The 14,820-nt window shown below is 49.1% G+C and overlaps 1 protein-coding gene across 1 annotated transcript; it reads right to left on the bottom strand.

Annotated features, from left to right (window-relative positions):
• Positions 1 to 3,021: 3,021 nt before the first annotated feature.
• On the bottom strand, positions 3,022 to 14,436 carry PRRT2 (proline rich transmembrane protein 2). The gene is made up of 4 exons (XM_044447688.1): positions 14,369 to 14,436; positions 6,064 to 6,658; positions 5,149 to 5,281; positions 3,022 to 3,032 (listed from the first exon to the last, which is right to left on the bottom strand). The coding sequence occupies exons 1-4, from the start codon at positions 14,434 to 14,436 to the stop codon at positions 3,022 to 3,024; spliced, it is 807 nt and encodes a 268-aa protein (XP_044303623.1).
• Positions 14,437 to 14,820: the final 384 nt, after the last annotated feature.

The raw sequence follows: 14,820 nt of genomic DNA on the forward strand, positions 1-14,820 counted from the left end.
GGATTCACCCAATTCCTGTTTGTATTCCTCTTTCTACTGAACCTCATACCAAAACGTAACTTCAACTCACTCTCTCCTTGCAAGTGTCTGATTTCCTCCCCCACCCCATGTGCCCCTCAACCCTCCCCACCCCAAATATAAGCATATAAAAACATGCAGATAGAATACTTGCATTTCAACATCAAAATACAACAGCGCACCCCACACCATCCTCTTCCACCTCCCGGAGATCAACTCTCCCCAGGAGGGAGGAAACAAAAACCGAAATAAAAATGCCCTTCCTTCCACACCATGCACCCATCCAAGGAAGGGCATTTTCGCTTTCTTTTTGGAGGGATGGTTGAGAGATGGTCCAGAGGATAATAACTCGTGCAGATGGGATTACGAAGGGGAGGAGTTTAAGATACTCCTCGCCCTAAATAAAGCCCCATGCCCTCTCCCGTGCACAGATCTGAAGGGAGAAGACATCCGGTCAACCCGCCCATATGCCCACCCCCTACCCTTGCCCCAGTGTGTAACAGTCTGCAAAACCAAAATAATTAAAGTCACATTGTGCCGGGTGTAAATTCGTGTCTGACACTCACACAATTCTTGCTGGTGCCCTTCCCCCACCCCACCCCAGTTATTTCTGTCCAGTAACATACAGGTTGTTCATCCGGCCCTTTGAATGTATTTTTGTCATTTGGTCTGGTGCTTGTGCTCCTTCAGGTATCTTCTGCCAGTGAAGTATCCTTCATCCCTTCTCTCCCAGGGCCCTCGGCTTCCCTCCAAGCTCCATCCTGATCTTTCCCCCATGTCTCCTCGTCCATTTCCTTCTGGTATACGACACATTCCTCGCTCCAATCCTTTCTCACGGTCTCCTTTCAGAGGGTTTCTGTAAGGCTTTGGTGCACTCTTCATGTATTTGTTCTGGCTGGCATCATCTGCTCCTTTTAAAAGTGGCTTTTGAATTTTAGATGGAGTGGATGGGCATCCGTATGTCTCTGCTAAGAGCGGTGTTTTGCATCCTGTAACTGGGTTCTGTAAATGCACAGCTTCCCCCACTCAGCAATTTCCAGTTCTGTTGTTTCCACAGAATTGTGATTTAAACACAGAGTGGAAAAATCACACATTTCTTTCATCACCACCCCCGGCTGCATGTATACACCTTTCCATGGCATACTTAGAGGCTGTCTTTCTGAATTGTGCGTCTTCTCCCATACCCCTGCCTTGGCCTTGGCGTTATTTATTTCATAGTCATTAGAGGGCTGGCTGCAGAGGCAGTCGCCTTTAGAGCAGAGCTGTTGAACTCAATGGGAGATACATTAATCATGGCATAACCCTGGATCTTTCCCTTCTGCTATGTGTGTGTTTACCGATCTTCCCTTCAGTGCCTTTTTAATCTTTCATACAAAAGTCCTGACCAGAAACTGAGCAAACAGGATCACTATTCATAACTGGCTGAGACAGAGGGTGGGGGGGAACAGACACCTCCTCCTTCGCTAGCTTCCTATCAGCCCCAACAACCTCTACATGCACTCCCCGCTCTTTGCCATTAGTTGCAGTGAATTCTTTCCATGGCAACATCCCAGCTGCCTCCTATCCCTGCCGAAGGTTCGTTTTAGTTTCTCAGCATTCAAACAAGGTTTTCTCTCTCAATAGGCATAGCCTGATGCATAAACTTGTTGGCCTTTCATACTTGCATTTAGACACAAAGACCTAGTTCAGCTTACATTCTGAAAGAATTCTGTTCAAACTAAAAGCTTGCAACCCTACTAAAAAAGAAAAGAAATGGAAAGGAGGAACCACTTCGACCAATGTTCCCTGATGCTCTCTCATTCTGCCATCACCACCAATTTCCTTCCTGTCTCATATTAAGAATCCCACTACACATTATTCTGTTTTCAGTATACAAGGGTGTTATGTTTCCTTAAAGAGCTCTTTAGCAATTCTTTTAACTGAATGAGCTATCTTTTTCTTCCTTCTGTTTTTCGCCGTCTATTTTTGACTTGAGAGAAAGCATCTTTTTAAAAACAAAGCCCTCCATTGTCCTACCAGCCAGATGCCACGCTCGTTCTCCTCCATTGCCTCTTCCATGCTCTCGTTTGCATGCTTCAGTTTCCAAAGTGTCATTCATTAGTTTGTTTTCCTTGGAGTGATAGCTTCTTGTTGTTGATTTTATGTCTTCCTTCAGATGGCAATATAAATTGCATTCGTGTTCTGTTTCCACTGACTGGCTGGTTGATGGATTTGGTCGCACATGCCTCCCGCGTGCCCTTAGTGTGCATGCAACCAAATCTATGCTTGTCATGCCGCTTGTTAGCTTATCCACCGACTCAGTGATACTCACTTCAGAGTCCGACCAGCACAGCAAATCCAGTTCCTGAACGGATCAACAGCCCCGAGGCCAGCCCCTCTCCCGCCCATCCTTGGTGGTTGTCTTTTGTAAACACGATGACAGGATGAAAGCGGGAGATCGGAGAAGTTTCCTCCCTGTCTCTGCTGGTTCTGTTCATCTGTTTCCAGCAAACATGTAAACATGCTCCCGCCCTCCTTCCGAGAGGGATGGGAAAAGAGCTCTTCTCTGGCAGCTTCTTGTAAACATGGAATATCGAAAGAGTTTTATTTGCTGTCGAAATTTGGCAGTTGATGAAAGATGGGCAAAGTGGGTCACTGGCTGAACAGATGGCTGGATGGATGGAAGGCCAATGAGATAAAGGTCTTGAGAGAGAGTGAGAGAGTCAGAGAAAAAGAACATGGAAATACATTTGTTTCTCCCCACTGCAGCCTCCAGTTAGGTGTCTAAAATTCCCTGTAAGGATGGTACACATACATAAACCTAGCAAGATGAGGTTCCTCTCTAATTCTCTCTCTTTCTCTCTCTCTCTCAACATTGTCTCCATCCTTGTGCTCCTGTTTTGCAAGATTCAGAGATGGATGAGGGACATGGGATGGGATGAAGGTACTGTAGTCATGCTGGCTCCCAGCTCCAAAGATGGACATTTCGGTGCTAGGGATGAAGTGGCAGCCACGTGGCCACGTTCACGGGAACACTGGGAAGGAGAGAGGTTGAGGAACAGGGGAGCAAGGAAAGGGAGTTGGGAAGGGGAATAAAAACATGGGCAAAGGAGAACAGAAGAAGGAACATTTTACTACCTGGAAAGAAATATGAGGAGGAACATTTCACACAGGACCCAATTCAACCTCCCTCCACATCTGGCTTCCACTGGAACCTGAAGCCTGTGGGAATGCACGACATCAGCAGAAGCCACATGGAGGTTGACGAGGCACCATCGGGGGAAAGTCTGGGGACACTTCTCTTCCCTGTTTTGCCTGCTTCAGCCTGAGGTTGGTGCTGGCAGTAGGAAGAGAGGAAGTTGAGGATGGGAAAGGATTCTGAGGAGAGTCGTTGGTCATAAAGATGGCCTACAACATGGAATTGGGTCAAGGTTTGACCAACCTACACCCTCCATGAAGCATTGTGTAATGTTGCTTCTATCCAAGCATTACACATTTATGGTAAGGGAGAGATTTGCTACCTTTCTGGGTGTCGGGGAGTGAACAGATGTGGACAGCAGAACATCTAGCAAAACAGAGAGAAGCTTGACCACCTCAAGTGGCTTCCACCTTTGTCAGGGAGCTGCGTGTCTGAGGCAATTTTATGAGAAAAATAAAAACTGTTCTCTTTCAGTGAGAGAAGGCATGGAACTTGACTCACCCTCCAGTTATTCATAATCCTAACCTGATTGCCTGAACTCTCAGAATCCAACAGTATGCCAAAGTGTTAAGAAAGAAGTGGTTTACAAATGGTCATTTACTCTGTCTACACAAGCGCTTGCATGCATATGTACACTTCACACACGCCCAGAGTCTCTTTGCATGCTCCAGAGCACTCCTGACATGAAGGCCGGTGTGACCTGCAAGAAAATGTTGCAGTCTGGAGTGTTCCTCTTTTCTGTGCCAAGCAACTGGCCTTTCAGGACGCCCTGTGTCATTTGTCTTCCTCCTGCAACACGGAGAGTTCCACTGACCCTGAGCACGCTCAGGCCACATCAGGGCGCTTTGGGTGGTTATGGTGCAGGGTTTTTGTTGCCTCGTTTGTGTGCGTGTTTTCACTAAATCCTCTCCAAATTGTGGGTTTTCCCCACCATGCTGTTACCTCCTTTTGGCTTCTCTGTACCCCTGCTTTTGTTATATCACTTATTACAAAAGGTACCGAGTTATATTACAGTATATAAACATAGCATGAATAGAGCATATTTTATATTACAGTTTACACTATACCACATTTATTTTATTTTATATTAATACAATTAAAAAGGTTACTTTTATATCCCACCTCCTCTTCTTTCAGGGAACCCAGGATGGCTTACACCACGTTCCTGCTCTCTATTGTATCCTCACAACAGATAGAATATGCTGAGATGTGGTGACCGGCCCAAAGTCACCCAGCAAGCTTCATGGCTGAGTGAGGGATAGAACCGCAGCCTTCTGAGCCCCAGGCCAAAACTCTAACCACCATCCCACACTGCCTCTCTTTGATACGATAAATGATATGAGGGGATATGAGATGACGACGTTTTGCATCATGTCTGCACAGTACCCTGTTCTACTCACAGCCCTTGTTGAAAAAGGACAGTGGAGGACGGATAATGGAACAGCTGGTTTGAAGCCGGCTGTGTCAATCTGATGGGATCAGAGTGGATAACCATTTCCTACAAATGAACAAACGGGCTCCCTGGCTTCTGGCTTACCTCCGCATTCACCTGCAGATACTGCCTTTTTAAAGCATTATATATTACTCTTGCTTACTCTGAGTTCAGAGTTCCCCCCAGACTGCAGGCCTCATCAGAGGGATGCCATGGTCAATTCTCACTTCCCGTCTGCTGCCAGATGAAATATCTGTTAATCAGCAATGGCACTTTTCTCTCCCAAATGAAGCGTGGATCGCCTCATCTTGGAGACGCCATCTATCCTGGCTGCTTCGCATCGACTAAAGACACCTTCTCTTTCACTGCACAGGGTGCATGGCAAATGTTACATGTCTAAAGACGATGGGGTGAATGCCTACAAAAATATTCTTGTAATTTCTCTGTGTTGAAGGAGAAGGCTGGGCAAGACCCTTGGAAGACAAGTGCCGCATCCGACCAGGTTTCCCCAAATACTCACCTCCAAAGTTGATGGCGCAAGAGGCCACGATGATGAGCACCCCTCCGACCAGTGCAATGACACTCAGAAGTTTCGCTACCCTTCCCAGACGCCGTGCCCCATCGATGTCTCCTTGCTGGAAGCTGTTACGAGACTGACGAGGAGGTAAAAGAGAAAAGCGGCATGGGAGAGACCATTAGGCAGGCTTTCCTTTCCCCGGAAAGTTATGGGAAATGCATTTTATTGGCATCTATGGGGAGGGCATGAACAGGGCAGTAGCATCCCAGGCCCAGGGGCCAAATCTGCCCCTCTGGAGTTCCCCAGATTGCCATGTCCCTTTCCCTGCCCTCACCCTCTTTCTCCCAACCATGAACATCTGGTGATTTCCTGACTTTGGTACAGTTTTTAAATTTTGTGCGTGTGTTGCTTCTGTGCAAATTGAAGCTCCTGTCCTAAGGCTTAGTTGCACGTAGAAGGGACTTTCAGCTAAAGCATGCTGGTCTTTGGGGTCCATCCCCTTTCCCTAGGGGGGGCCCTGCCCTGCCCTGCCCTGTCTGCCCCCAGACTGTTGTTCCTCAGAAATGGAATTCAGCCCTCAGGCTGAGAGTGCTTCTGCAGCCCTCTTTTTTGGAGGTATGAACTGTCAAGGGTATTTTAAAGCAGGTTTGCAAGAAGAAAACCTGCAAGGAGGTCAGGTCGCTTTTGAGAAGGTGCCTCCGCCTGCCTTTTCATGCAGGTGCACCTGCCCCATTGGTGCCGCCCCAGCCTGAGGCTGTAAGAAGCCGATGGGTCCCCTGGTCTTGCTCCTTGGCTGCCTTTGGCTCATGCAGTGAGGGAAGAAGCCGCAGGACAGGCCAGCAGAAGGAAAAGTGCTGGCGGCGCTGGCGGAGGGGGACAAAGGGCCCTGCCGCCCCGCCCCGCCCCCGTCGCGCTTACCATGACAGAGTAGACGAAGGCGACGATGTTGATGGGCCAGATCGGGCAGAAGCAGGACAGCGCAGCAATGAATATATAGTCCCGGGGCTTCTCTCCAGCCTCGCCAGCTGCGGACTCGGCCGCCGAGGCCTGCCGGCTCAGGCTGGCCCGTGGCGACCCGGCCGCTCCCGCCAGGTGTACCTGAGAGCCGGACAAGCTGCTCTTCACGACAGCCCGGGGCCCCCCGTTGATGCTGTTCTGGGGCTTCAGGTCATTCAGGGAGGCGGACTTGGAGCGGGCTGGGGGGCTTGTGGGCTGGGCAGGGGCCGTTCCAAGCGCCTCGGCCGAGCCGGCCTTCAGCCCCAGGACCTCCCCGTTCTGCTGCGGGCCCTCCACCGACTCCTCCTCGATGGTCACTGTCACCATCACAGGTGACGCAGGGACCTCCGATGTCGTGGGGCTCTGCGGGGGCGACTGAGGCTGCTCTTGCAGCTGCTCCTGGGCCTCATCCTGTGGCTTTCCTTGCTCCTGGGCCTGCTCCTCCTTCTCTTGCGGCTCCTGCTCGCCTGGGGGAGCCTCATTCTTCTCAGCATCATCCGACATGACGGGCAGATACCTGGCGGAGAATGAGAGGAGGGGATGTTCAGTGTGGGGGAACCACCAGGCTTTTTCCTGCCCATTTCTGGGCCCAATCCGCCGCAGAACTGCTTTGATATAGGATTGGGACCAGGGAAATGGGACATGATACAGAGCAGCATTCGGTGCCTCTGAAGCCATTGGGGGTGGGGGGCGGATTGCGGGAGACCCTTTCAGACAGCCCGTTGGACCTGTCTAAAGTAGCCTTCCCCCATCGGATGCCTCCTGAAGGTGCTGCAACTCCTCTATTCCCAGCCAGCATTTGGAGGGCACCAGGTTGGTGAAGGCCGGTCTGAAGCGAGGGCAGAAAACTGTCACCCAGATGTTTTTAGAGTACGACTCCCATCGGCCCTTACAATTGCCCTACTGGCTGGCCTGATCGGAGATGGAGCCCAGCACCATCTGGAAGGGCAAATGCTTGCTGCACTTGGTCCAGAGGGATGCGTGGACATAACCAGCGTTGAAAGAGTTACTGTTGCACAAATGGTCACTTGTGCTGTATGGCATGGGGGAGAACATTGGCTCCTCTATCTAGTAGGTTTTCTAGGACATGGATCATGGCTGTGGTGATGACATTATCATAAGTTATTTACAGGGAAAGGAAAATCTATGATACTCTGTCTTAAAACAAACCAACCCAGATAAAACAAATAAACCCAGATGACTTTGAGTATGCTTTAAAATAATAGATTCAGTAATAACTTATTCATTGTTCTCATGAAGTTTACTTGCTGGGAGAAGAAATGCACCCCACTTCCATCTCCCAGGTTGTCTTTGTTGTTACGTGCCATCAAGTCGGCTTCAACCTATGGCCATCCTATGAATGAAAGCCCTCCAGAAGGTCCTGTCCATGACAATTCCATCCAGCTCTTTCAAGTCTGAGGCAGTGGCTTCCTTGATGGATCCAATCCATTTCGTACTGGTCTTCTGCCTTTGACTTTTCCTCCCAGGACTGTCTTCTCCAGTGGGTGTTGCCTTCTCAGGATGTGTCCGAAGTGTGACAGACCCAGTGCTGCCATTTACCATAATATTGTAAAGTGGGGTTAGGAAGCTCAAGCCTGCGAGCCAAGCCTGGCCCACCTGAGGTCCCCCTCTGGCCCTCTGGGGCTCCTCGGGGGGGGGGCACACTCTCTTTCCTCCACACAGCAATTTGCTTGGTGGCATGGGGAGAATTCTAAATTTCAGATTCAACTATTATGCCTCTGATTTGGAACTTGATTTGGAAGTGAATGAGGGATACTTAGGAATGAACTTTTGCCTGTGAACATAAAGGAAACTTGCATACATTCAAACATACTTAGCAGCAACACACACACAGAATTTAAGACATAAATGCAGTAAAAGGAAATTGTTAAGTGAAGGAAATGTATTTTAAGAATATTTGTTGTATAGAGATTATTTTCTCTATTTTTTACCTCATAGCTGCCTTCCCAAGCCTAGTACCTCCAGATGTGTTAGGCCCAGCTTGAGAGTGATGGGAGTTGTAATCCAACATACCTGAAGGGCACCAGGTTGGAGAAGGCTGCCTCACAACTACAGCAGTGTTTAATCACAGAGTTCTGTGCCATCCTTGTGGCAGAGCACCATTTCTCTAACAAGAGTTACTCAGTGCATGGTGTAAATGAGCAGGCCGGAGAACTGTACGTGTCGTGTCGGATGAGGTATGATACAGAGGCGAGGGCATCCCACACACCTGGTTGGCTGCAGGATCTGCCTTCTTCAAGAGGAAGGACTCTGTTGAGAGAAAGTGACTGTTTGTTCCCCTCTTCCCACATGCTACAGGCTCCCATGATTCCCTGTGTTGTGTGCAGGAGGCTGGAGGGGCTGTGGAAATCCTCTTCTGCCAGAGCAGATCCTGATCAAACGCATCAAGTTTCTAAGTTCAGACTTTTTATACTTTTCTTCAAGTTCTGTGCTTACAAAGCTGAGCACCAGTTCATTACCAGGCACACCTCTGGTGCACATGTACAGGTGTGTGTTGCATGCATTGTGAGGAGTACACTGAAGGTGTACACATAAATCAGAACAAAAACCGAACTAGCATCTGAAAGAGTCACGCAAGAATGGGCTCAACTGCCTGTATCACAGCGTGGATCAAAGGAAGCTGGTTGCTCGCTGTCAGCTCTGGCTGTTATGCCGGCCAAGTCTACCACTCAGCAATCAGGACACTGTCACTGGTGCTCTGAGGACTTCCAGAGAAGACAGCTGTGATGCCCTCTACACGGGGCTATTACTTAAGGACAGTCCAAAAGCCTCGGCTAGGGCAGAACGAGACAGCCTGTCCACCAGAGGGTGCAGACTGACAGATCGCCCATTCTGAAGCATCCATCCAAGTTGCCAGTGAGTTTCCAGACTCAATCCAAAGTGTTGGTTCTCACCCCAAGACTTCAATCTGTATTTGCTTACCTGGGATCAAGTCCCATTGAACTCGAGAAGTCTTACTCCTAAACGTGTATAGAATTGCTCTATGAAAGTCCTGGAAGGCTGAAGTCCTAATGCTCTCAGTCTTCCTGCTATAACCACGCCAGGATCCATCCTTTAAGCAGATTAGTTTTGTTTTCAGTAGAAACACAGTCATCTCCATGCCAGTTTTGGACTAGGCACAGATGCATTTGCCAATTTCAGTTTCTCTCAGCTCATTTTTTTATTGTTATTGTTATTTTTAGCTTTGCTGCTATGCTGGGGTGGCCAAACCGAGGCTCTGGAACCGCATGCAGCTCTTGGAGTTTATTTTGCAGCTTGCCACCTATGGGCGCCCACTTATGCCTCACAAGCATCTGATATTTACAGTACGTGGCTCTTCTGTTGAGCAACTCTGGCCATCCCATTTGTGTTTTAACTTTGTAAACCGCCCAGAGAGCCTTTCTGGCTAGGGGGTGGTATATACATGAACTGACTAACTAAATATTTCCAGTCTTTGCTTCAACCCTTTCTATTGCAGTTTGATTTTTAAAAATATGAATGTAAATGTGTGTGCATTTTTTGTGTGAACAAAATTTTTGTATGCAATTTTGCCTAATATAAAAATGTCTGCATGCAATTCCCCTTAATATAATGCATTTAAAACATTCTTTTCATGTATATTTAGGTTTGTTTATTACTGCATGTATTTCCTGCATTTGCTTCAAGGAGCTCCAGGCTACAAGCTTCCTCCCCTTGCTCCTGCTCTCCATATTATCTCCACAAGAACCCTGTGAGGAAGGTTAGGCTGAAGATTAGTGGCTGGTCTTCATGAGCTTCATGGCTGAGTGGATCAGCCTGCTCCTAGTCCAAAATGCTAAGTACTACACCACACTGTACATTCTCACTACATGACACTGCACATTTTTGTATATTTTTTTAATCGGAGAGCTCTGTTGCAGAATTTGAAGAAGGACATATTTAGCAGGATAACTGATGTTCAGTTCACTCCTCTTCAAAAGTGTGAAATTAGATCATTTCTCATTAAAATACAAACCAAACACACGTCTTTGCAATCTGGATCTCTTTCCAAGAGGAGGTTCACGCAGTAGCTTCCCTGCTGTCCTTCACACTTTCATTTCTCAGAGAACCTGAAGAACTTGATTATTGATATGCTTTGTTTGTTTGCTTGCCTTAGTTGCTATATTGTTAGTCCACAGATTTTGCTTTTGAAATAGTGAGCCTCTGTGCAGTTTTTAGACACAGTGGTATATAACACACTAAAATAATCATAACATTGCTAGCATTGAGTGTCCTCTCGGGATACCACCCTCATAACTGCTGTGGTGCTTTGCAATTCTAAAGCAGACCTGCACCATATACAGGATTGTTAGCCACATTAGCAAGATCCCAAGGTTCCAGATGGACATATCAAAGTACCAATGCAAAGAGTATTAATTATCTTTATACCCTGTCTTTCCTTCCATCAGAACTCGAGATGGGATTCCTAGGAGGCAATCTCCCATCAAGCAGATCTGTTTTGCTTCCATACTACATCATGTGCCTTCAGATTGTGCCTTACTAACTTAAATGGGACAAAAGTCAGCAAAGAAAATGACAGAGACACTTTGCTCCAAAATATCTCAAATGACAAAGATCCTGCATCTATTTACCAGGCTTTTCAAATGACAAGGAGAGTTTACACCAGATAAATGAAAGAGGTTGAAGAAAACAATATCACATCAATGAACCAACAGTGACTGGATGTTGATAGATGGCAACAGATCTTTCACTACAGTGAGATGGGCAAAACAGAAGCAGACCCTCCCCATCAATGAAGTGCAGGTTGAAATTGAATTACAGACTGGTATGGGGCGGGGGGGGGGGGCAGAAGAGGAGCGCTATACCAAATGTTCTCAAACTCACTAATTCTACAGAAGAAAAGTGACTTGCTTGATCTTAAATCTCTTTCCACAAGAGGCTTCTTTAGGAAAATCCAGGCTGGAACTGGCCACTCCTGGCATTAGCTTCTGCACCACCCTTCCGTTCCCGCCACCCCCTGCACTGCAGGGAGCCGTGCTGTGGCTCCCCTTCGACAAGGGATGATACCATTTCTGCACTTCGGGGCTGGCTGACCTGTGGAAGAACGGAGGCAGACGGCCAGGGCAGCCATGGCTCTTCTGCAGAAGTGGCTGAGTAAAGCAGCCATCCCCTGCCAAGAATGCAGACGGCTGAGCCGGTGCTTTTCCTGCAACCTGGCAATTGGCATCCTTCAGGGGTGATCAGTCCTTCATGATCCCTCCGCAACCCCACCCCCACCTTTGCAAGTGTGCTCGACACACACACGTTCTTTCCGACTGACACACGGGCAGCATGCTGATGAGGCTGCCTTGCACATGGGTCCCCACAACAGATTTTCTGACCGACCCAACCACTCAAATCCTATCGGGAATGTCTCTTTATAACAAGCACAGGCAGGCCCTGACATTACTGGCTGTCTCACAGGTAGTGTTACATGCACGCACACACATGCGCACACACATGCGCGCGCGCGCGCACACAGAGAGAGAGAGAGAGAGAGAGAGAGAGAGAGAGAGAGAGAGAGTAGCTAGCATTATTTAGCATTAATTCTGAGAGGGAGAGGGAGAGAGGGAGAGCTGAGCTTTCCCTCTTGTTTGCACACAAACTGATCATCCAGCAACTGACAGAAGAACCCCCATCACAAATCCTTGGCCAGCATTTGTAGCTTGGCTTGACACCTCCAATTATCCTCGATCAATCTGTCTCCGAGCCCAGCATCCCAGGCAGTTCTAGCCCAGCGACTGGCCCTGACAGCACCTGGCCTGACTCAAGCAGATGAGCTGCTTGGGGGAAAGCTGTTTTCTCAGTTTCTTCAACTCACACCCTGCTGATGTCATCTTGAGTGACATGATGGTCCAAACTCTCTCTCCCTCTCTCACACCCTCACCAGGCCATTACATCACATCCTTGCCTAACTACCATTTTCTCTCAATAGAAGAAGACACACTGCTTGGTGCTGATATAGGTGCTCCCTGTTCTCTGACATAAACTAAGTTGGTTTAATCTTTCAAAGCATCCCTGGGTCACATTTGCAAAGCTGGTCCTGCCAAAAGACATGCAATTAGTTTTTGAAGGGCTGAGAGAGCTGGTGGGACATCTAACAAAGCTTGAAAGGAACATCTAACAAATGGATTGAGGATTCTTGTTCAGTAAAAGCACCATCCTGTACATATTTACTGAGAAATAAGACCCATGAGTTCAAAGTCCTGCCAGTAAGTCAGTACAGGATTACCACCTCCATTACACATACTTTATACTATCAGAGAAGTTTTGGTATTCTGCACATGAGAAGGCGCAAGCTCAGAAGATACTCTCTGAGCCAACCGTTACAGCAGCAGTCTTTGATTCCCATTTTAGAGTGGATTCCCCTTGTCAGCGAAACCATTTGGTGGCAGGAGGAGAGAGCCTTGAAGTCCGCTGTCCATCATTCCTGTCCTCCAGCCATCCTAGCAGTTGGGCCCAGCAACATCTGGAAGGCCGCAGCTGCAGCATCCCTGTGGTGTAGGACAAAAGCCCGCCTCCCATGCGGTACATGTGTGGCTCACCCCTTCGTGTCTAAAGCCATCCTGACTGGTCAATCCCTGCCTTTCAAGTCTCTGCTCCTCACAGGGATGCGTTCACAGTCACACCCCCACCCACAAAGACACACACAGCCAAAACTTTCTTCTGGTTGCCTCCACCCTCACCTTCTCCTTCCTCCTGTCTCAAATCATCTCAGTGTCACACCCACTGAAGCAAAGCCAGCAGGTTCCTGCCCCTGCCTCCTTTCCTCCAAGTCTGGTGTCAATTCATTTCCACACTTCCTTGGCGCCTTCCTTGCTTTGCTTTCTTTCCTACACCCACGTTGTTCTCTCTCTCCTCTCTCTTCAGTTTGCTCCCCACACCCCTGGGCTTCTTTGCCTATTCCCCCCAAATTCATAGACCACATCACTACTTCAGCCATGGAGAGCTCCTTCTAACCCTTTCCTCACTCTGTCTCCACCCTCATTTTCTGCCCTGCCTTATCGACCTCTCCTCACACCTATCCATCCAGCCTTCCTCCTTACAGCCCCTCAACAATCTTTCTGCATCCCACTGAGCACCCCACCCTCTCCCAAAACATTGCTTGCATGGAAAACGGCTCTTCTTCAGTCTCCCCCGTTAAAGTACCTTTCAGAGATGTGTGGGGCAATCCTATGCATGCCCACTTAGAAGTAAGACAGTTTTAGTTTAATGGGACTAACTCCCAGGTGTGTGTAGGATTTTAGTTTTAGCCATTGCATGCCACATGCTCCTTCAGTCCCTTTGCAGTTTAACCTCTGCTGGAATCCTCCCCCCCCCCCCCCCCCCGCCAAATTAAAAAAAAAAAATGTTTTCGGTTTCCCTCACTCACACCCATTTTTGAATGTCATTATTCCTGGGCTTTTCCACTTCAAACCTCCCTTTCCCACCCACCTCGATCCCCTTGAGCACACTCTTCCATGGCTTCCCGATCCCTCAAGCCCCCACCCCATTCACAAGCCCTTCCACCCACAAAACCCACACCCTGCAGGCGCACACCTGAGACCCCCTGCAATATCTTTCCCCACCCACCGACCTGCCACTTTCCTGGTTCACCTCCTTCCTCCCAAGTGCCCCTCGCACACAGTCGCCCAGCGTTTCCTCCCCATTCCTTGTGATCCCCAGCCCAGCTCCCAAAGACAGCGCCAACACAACCAGGGATGAAATTCAGGGCACGGCAAATTTTCACTCCACCCTCCAACTCCTTCTACCTGTCCACTGCTCCTGACTGCGCCTACCCCTGCTTCACACCCCCACGGCCAGATCCCCCCACGGCCCCCCTCGTGCCAGCAACCCCTGCCCGTGCGTAAGAACACTCTCTTCGCCCGTTCACACCCAGCCCTGCCTGCTCACTTCGGTCCCTTTGGTCTCCCCCGCCCGCTTGCCGCAGAACCGTTATCCTCCTTTCAGACAGATGGAAAAAGGAAGGGATTCGAGGGAGGATGGACCGAGGCGAGGGCTCGTTCTCATACCTGGGCTCCTGGCTGTGTCCAGTTGGCAGAAGGGGGTGGGGTGGGCAAATGGCTGGCAAGATTGGTGCCCCCCCTCACTCACACATCACACCCTCCCTCCTCCTGCCGTAGCCCGCCTTCTTTCCCCTCCCCACCCTGAGGAATAGATGGAAAGATGCAGCCTCCGCCCCCCCAACCCACCCCTCTTACTTGCTCACTCGGCAGCTTTGTCTGCAAAGACGCCCCTTCCCCTCCCTTTGCACTGATGCGCGTCAAATGGTCTCATCGACCCCGCTAGTTCAATGCAAGCTGGGGGGAACTGTGGTTTGGGTTTTATGAAGGATCAGCTGATCTGGTGGGGGCAAGACATTAGCAGAGATGGTGCTGGTGCTGGAAATGTCCCACGCATTCCGTGTTTCTCCTCCAGCCCCCTGCAATTGACGAAAAGTTCACATCGCCAAGCCACAAGTGACTCGAGTCCCAGCACCACTGCCATCATTCCCTGTGGGACTGCCCAAAGGATCAAACGTGCGCAGAATAAAATGGAGCCAATGGAAGAGATTGGGGAAGACCTCCTGGGTGGGACTTTAGGGTGCCCCAGTGAAAGGGATCCCAGGCTTGGCAAAAGAGGTGGGGGGGGATGGCTTGTGCCTTTAGTCCAGCTGAGCTC

Source organism: Varanus komodoensis, unplaced genomic scaffold (genome assembly GCF_004798865.1).
Source record: "Varanus komodoensis strain SLA01 unplaced genomic scaffold, ASM479886v1 scaffold53, whole genome shotgun sequence".
Classification (NCBI taxonomy): Eukaryota; Metazoa; Chordata; class Lepidosauria; order Squamata; family Varanidae; genus Varanus; species Varanus komodoensis.

Coding starts and splice junctions, on each gene's coding strand:
- PRRT2 (XM_044447688.1), bottom strand. CDS start 14,436: ATGAGACCATTTGACGCGCATCAGTGCAAAGGGAGGGGAAGGGGCGTC. Junction 6,659..14,368: donor TTTGCAGACAAAGCTGCCGA/GTGAGCAAGTAA, acceptor ATTCTCCGCCAG/GTATCTGCCCGTCATGTCGG. Junction 5,282..6,063: donor CCTTCGTCTACTCTGTCATG/GTAAGCGCGACG, acceptor CCTCCTCGTCAG/TCTCGTAACAGCTTCCAGCA.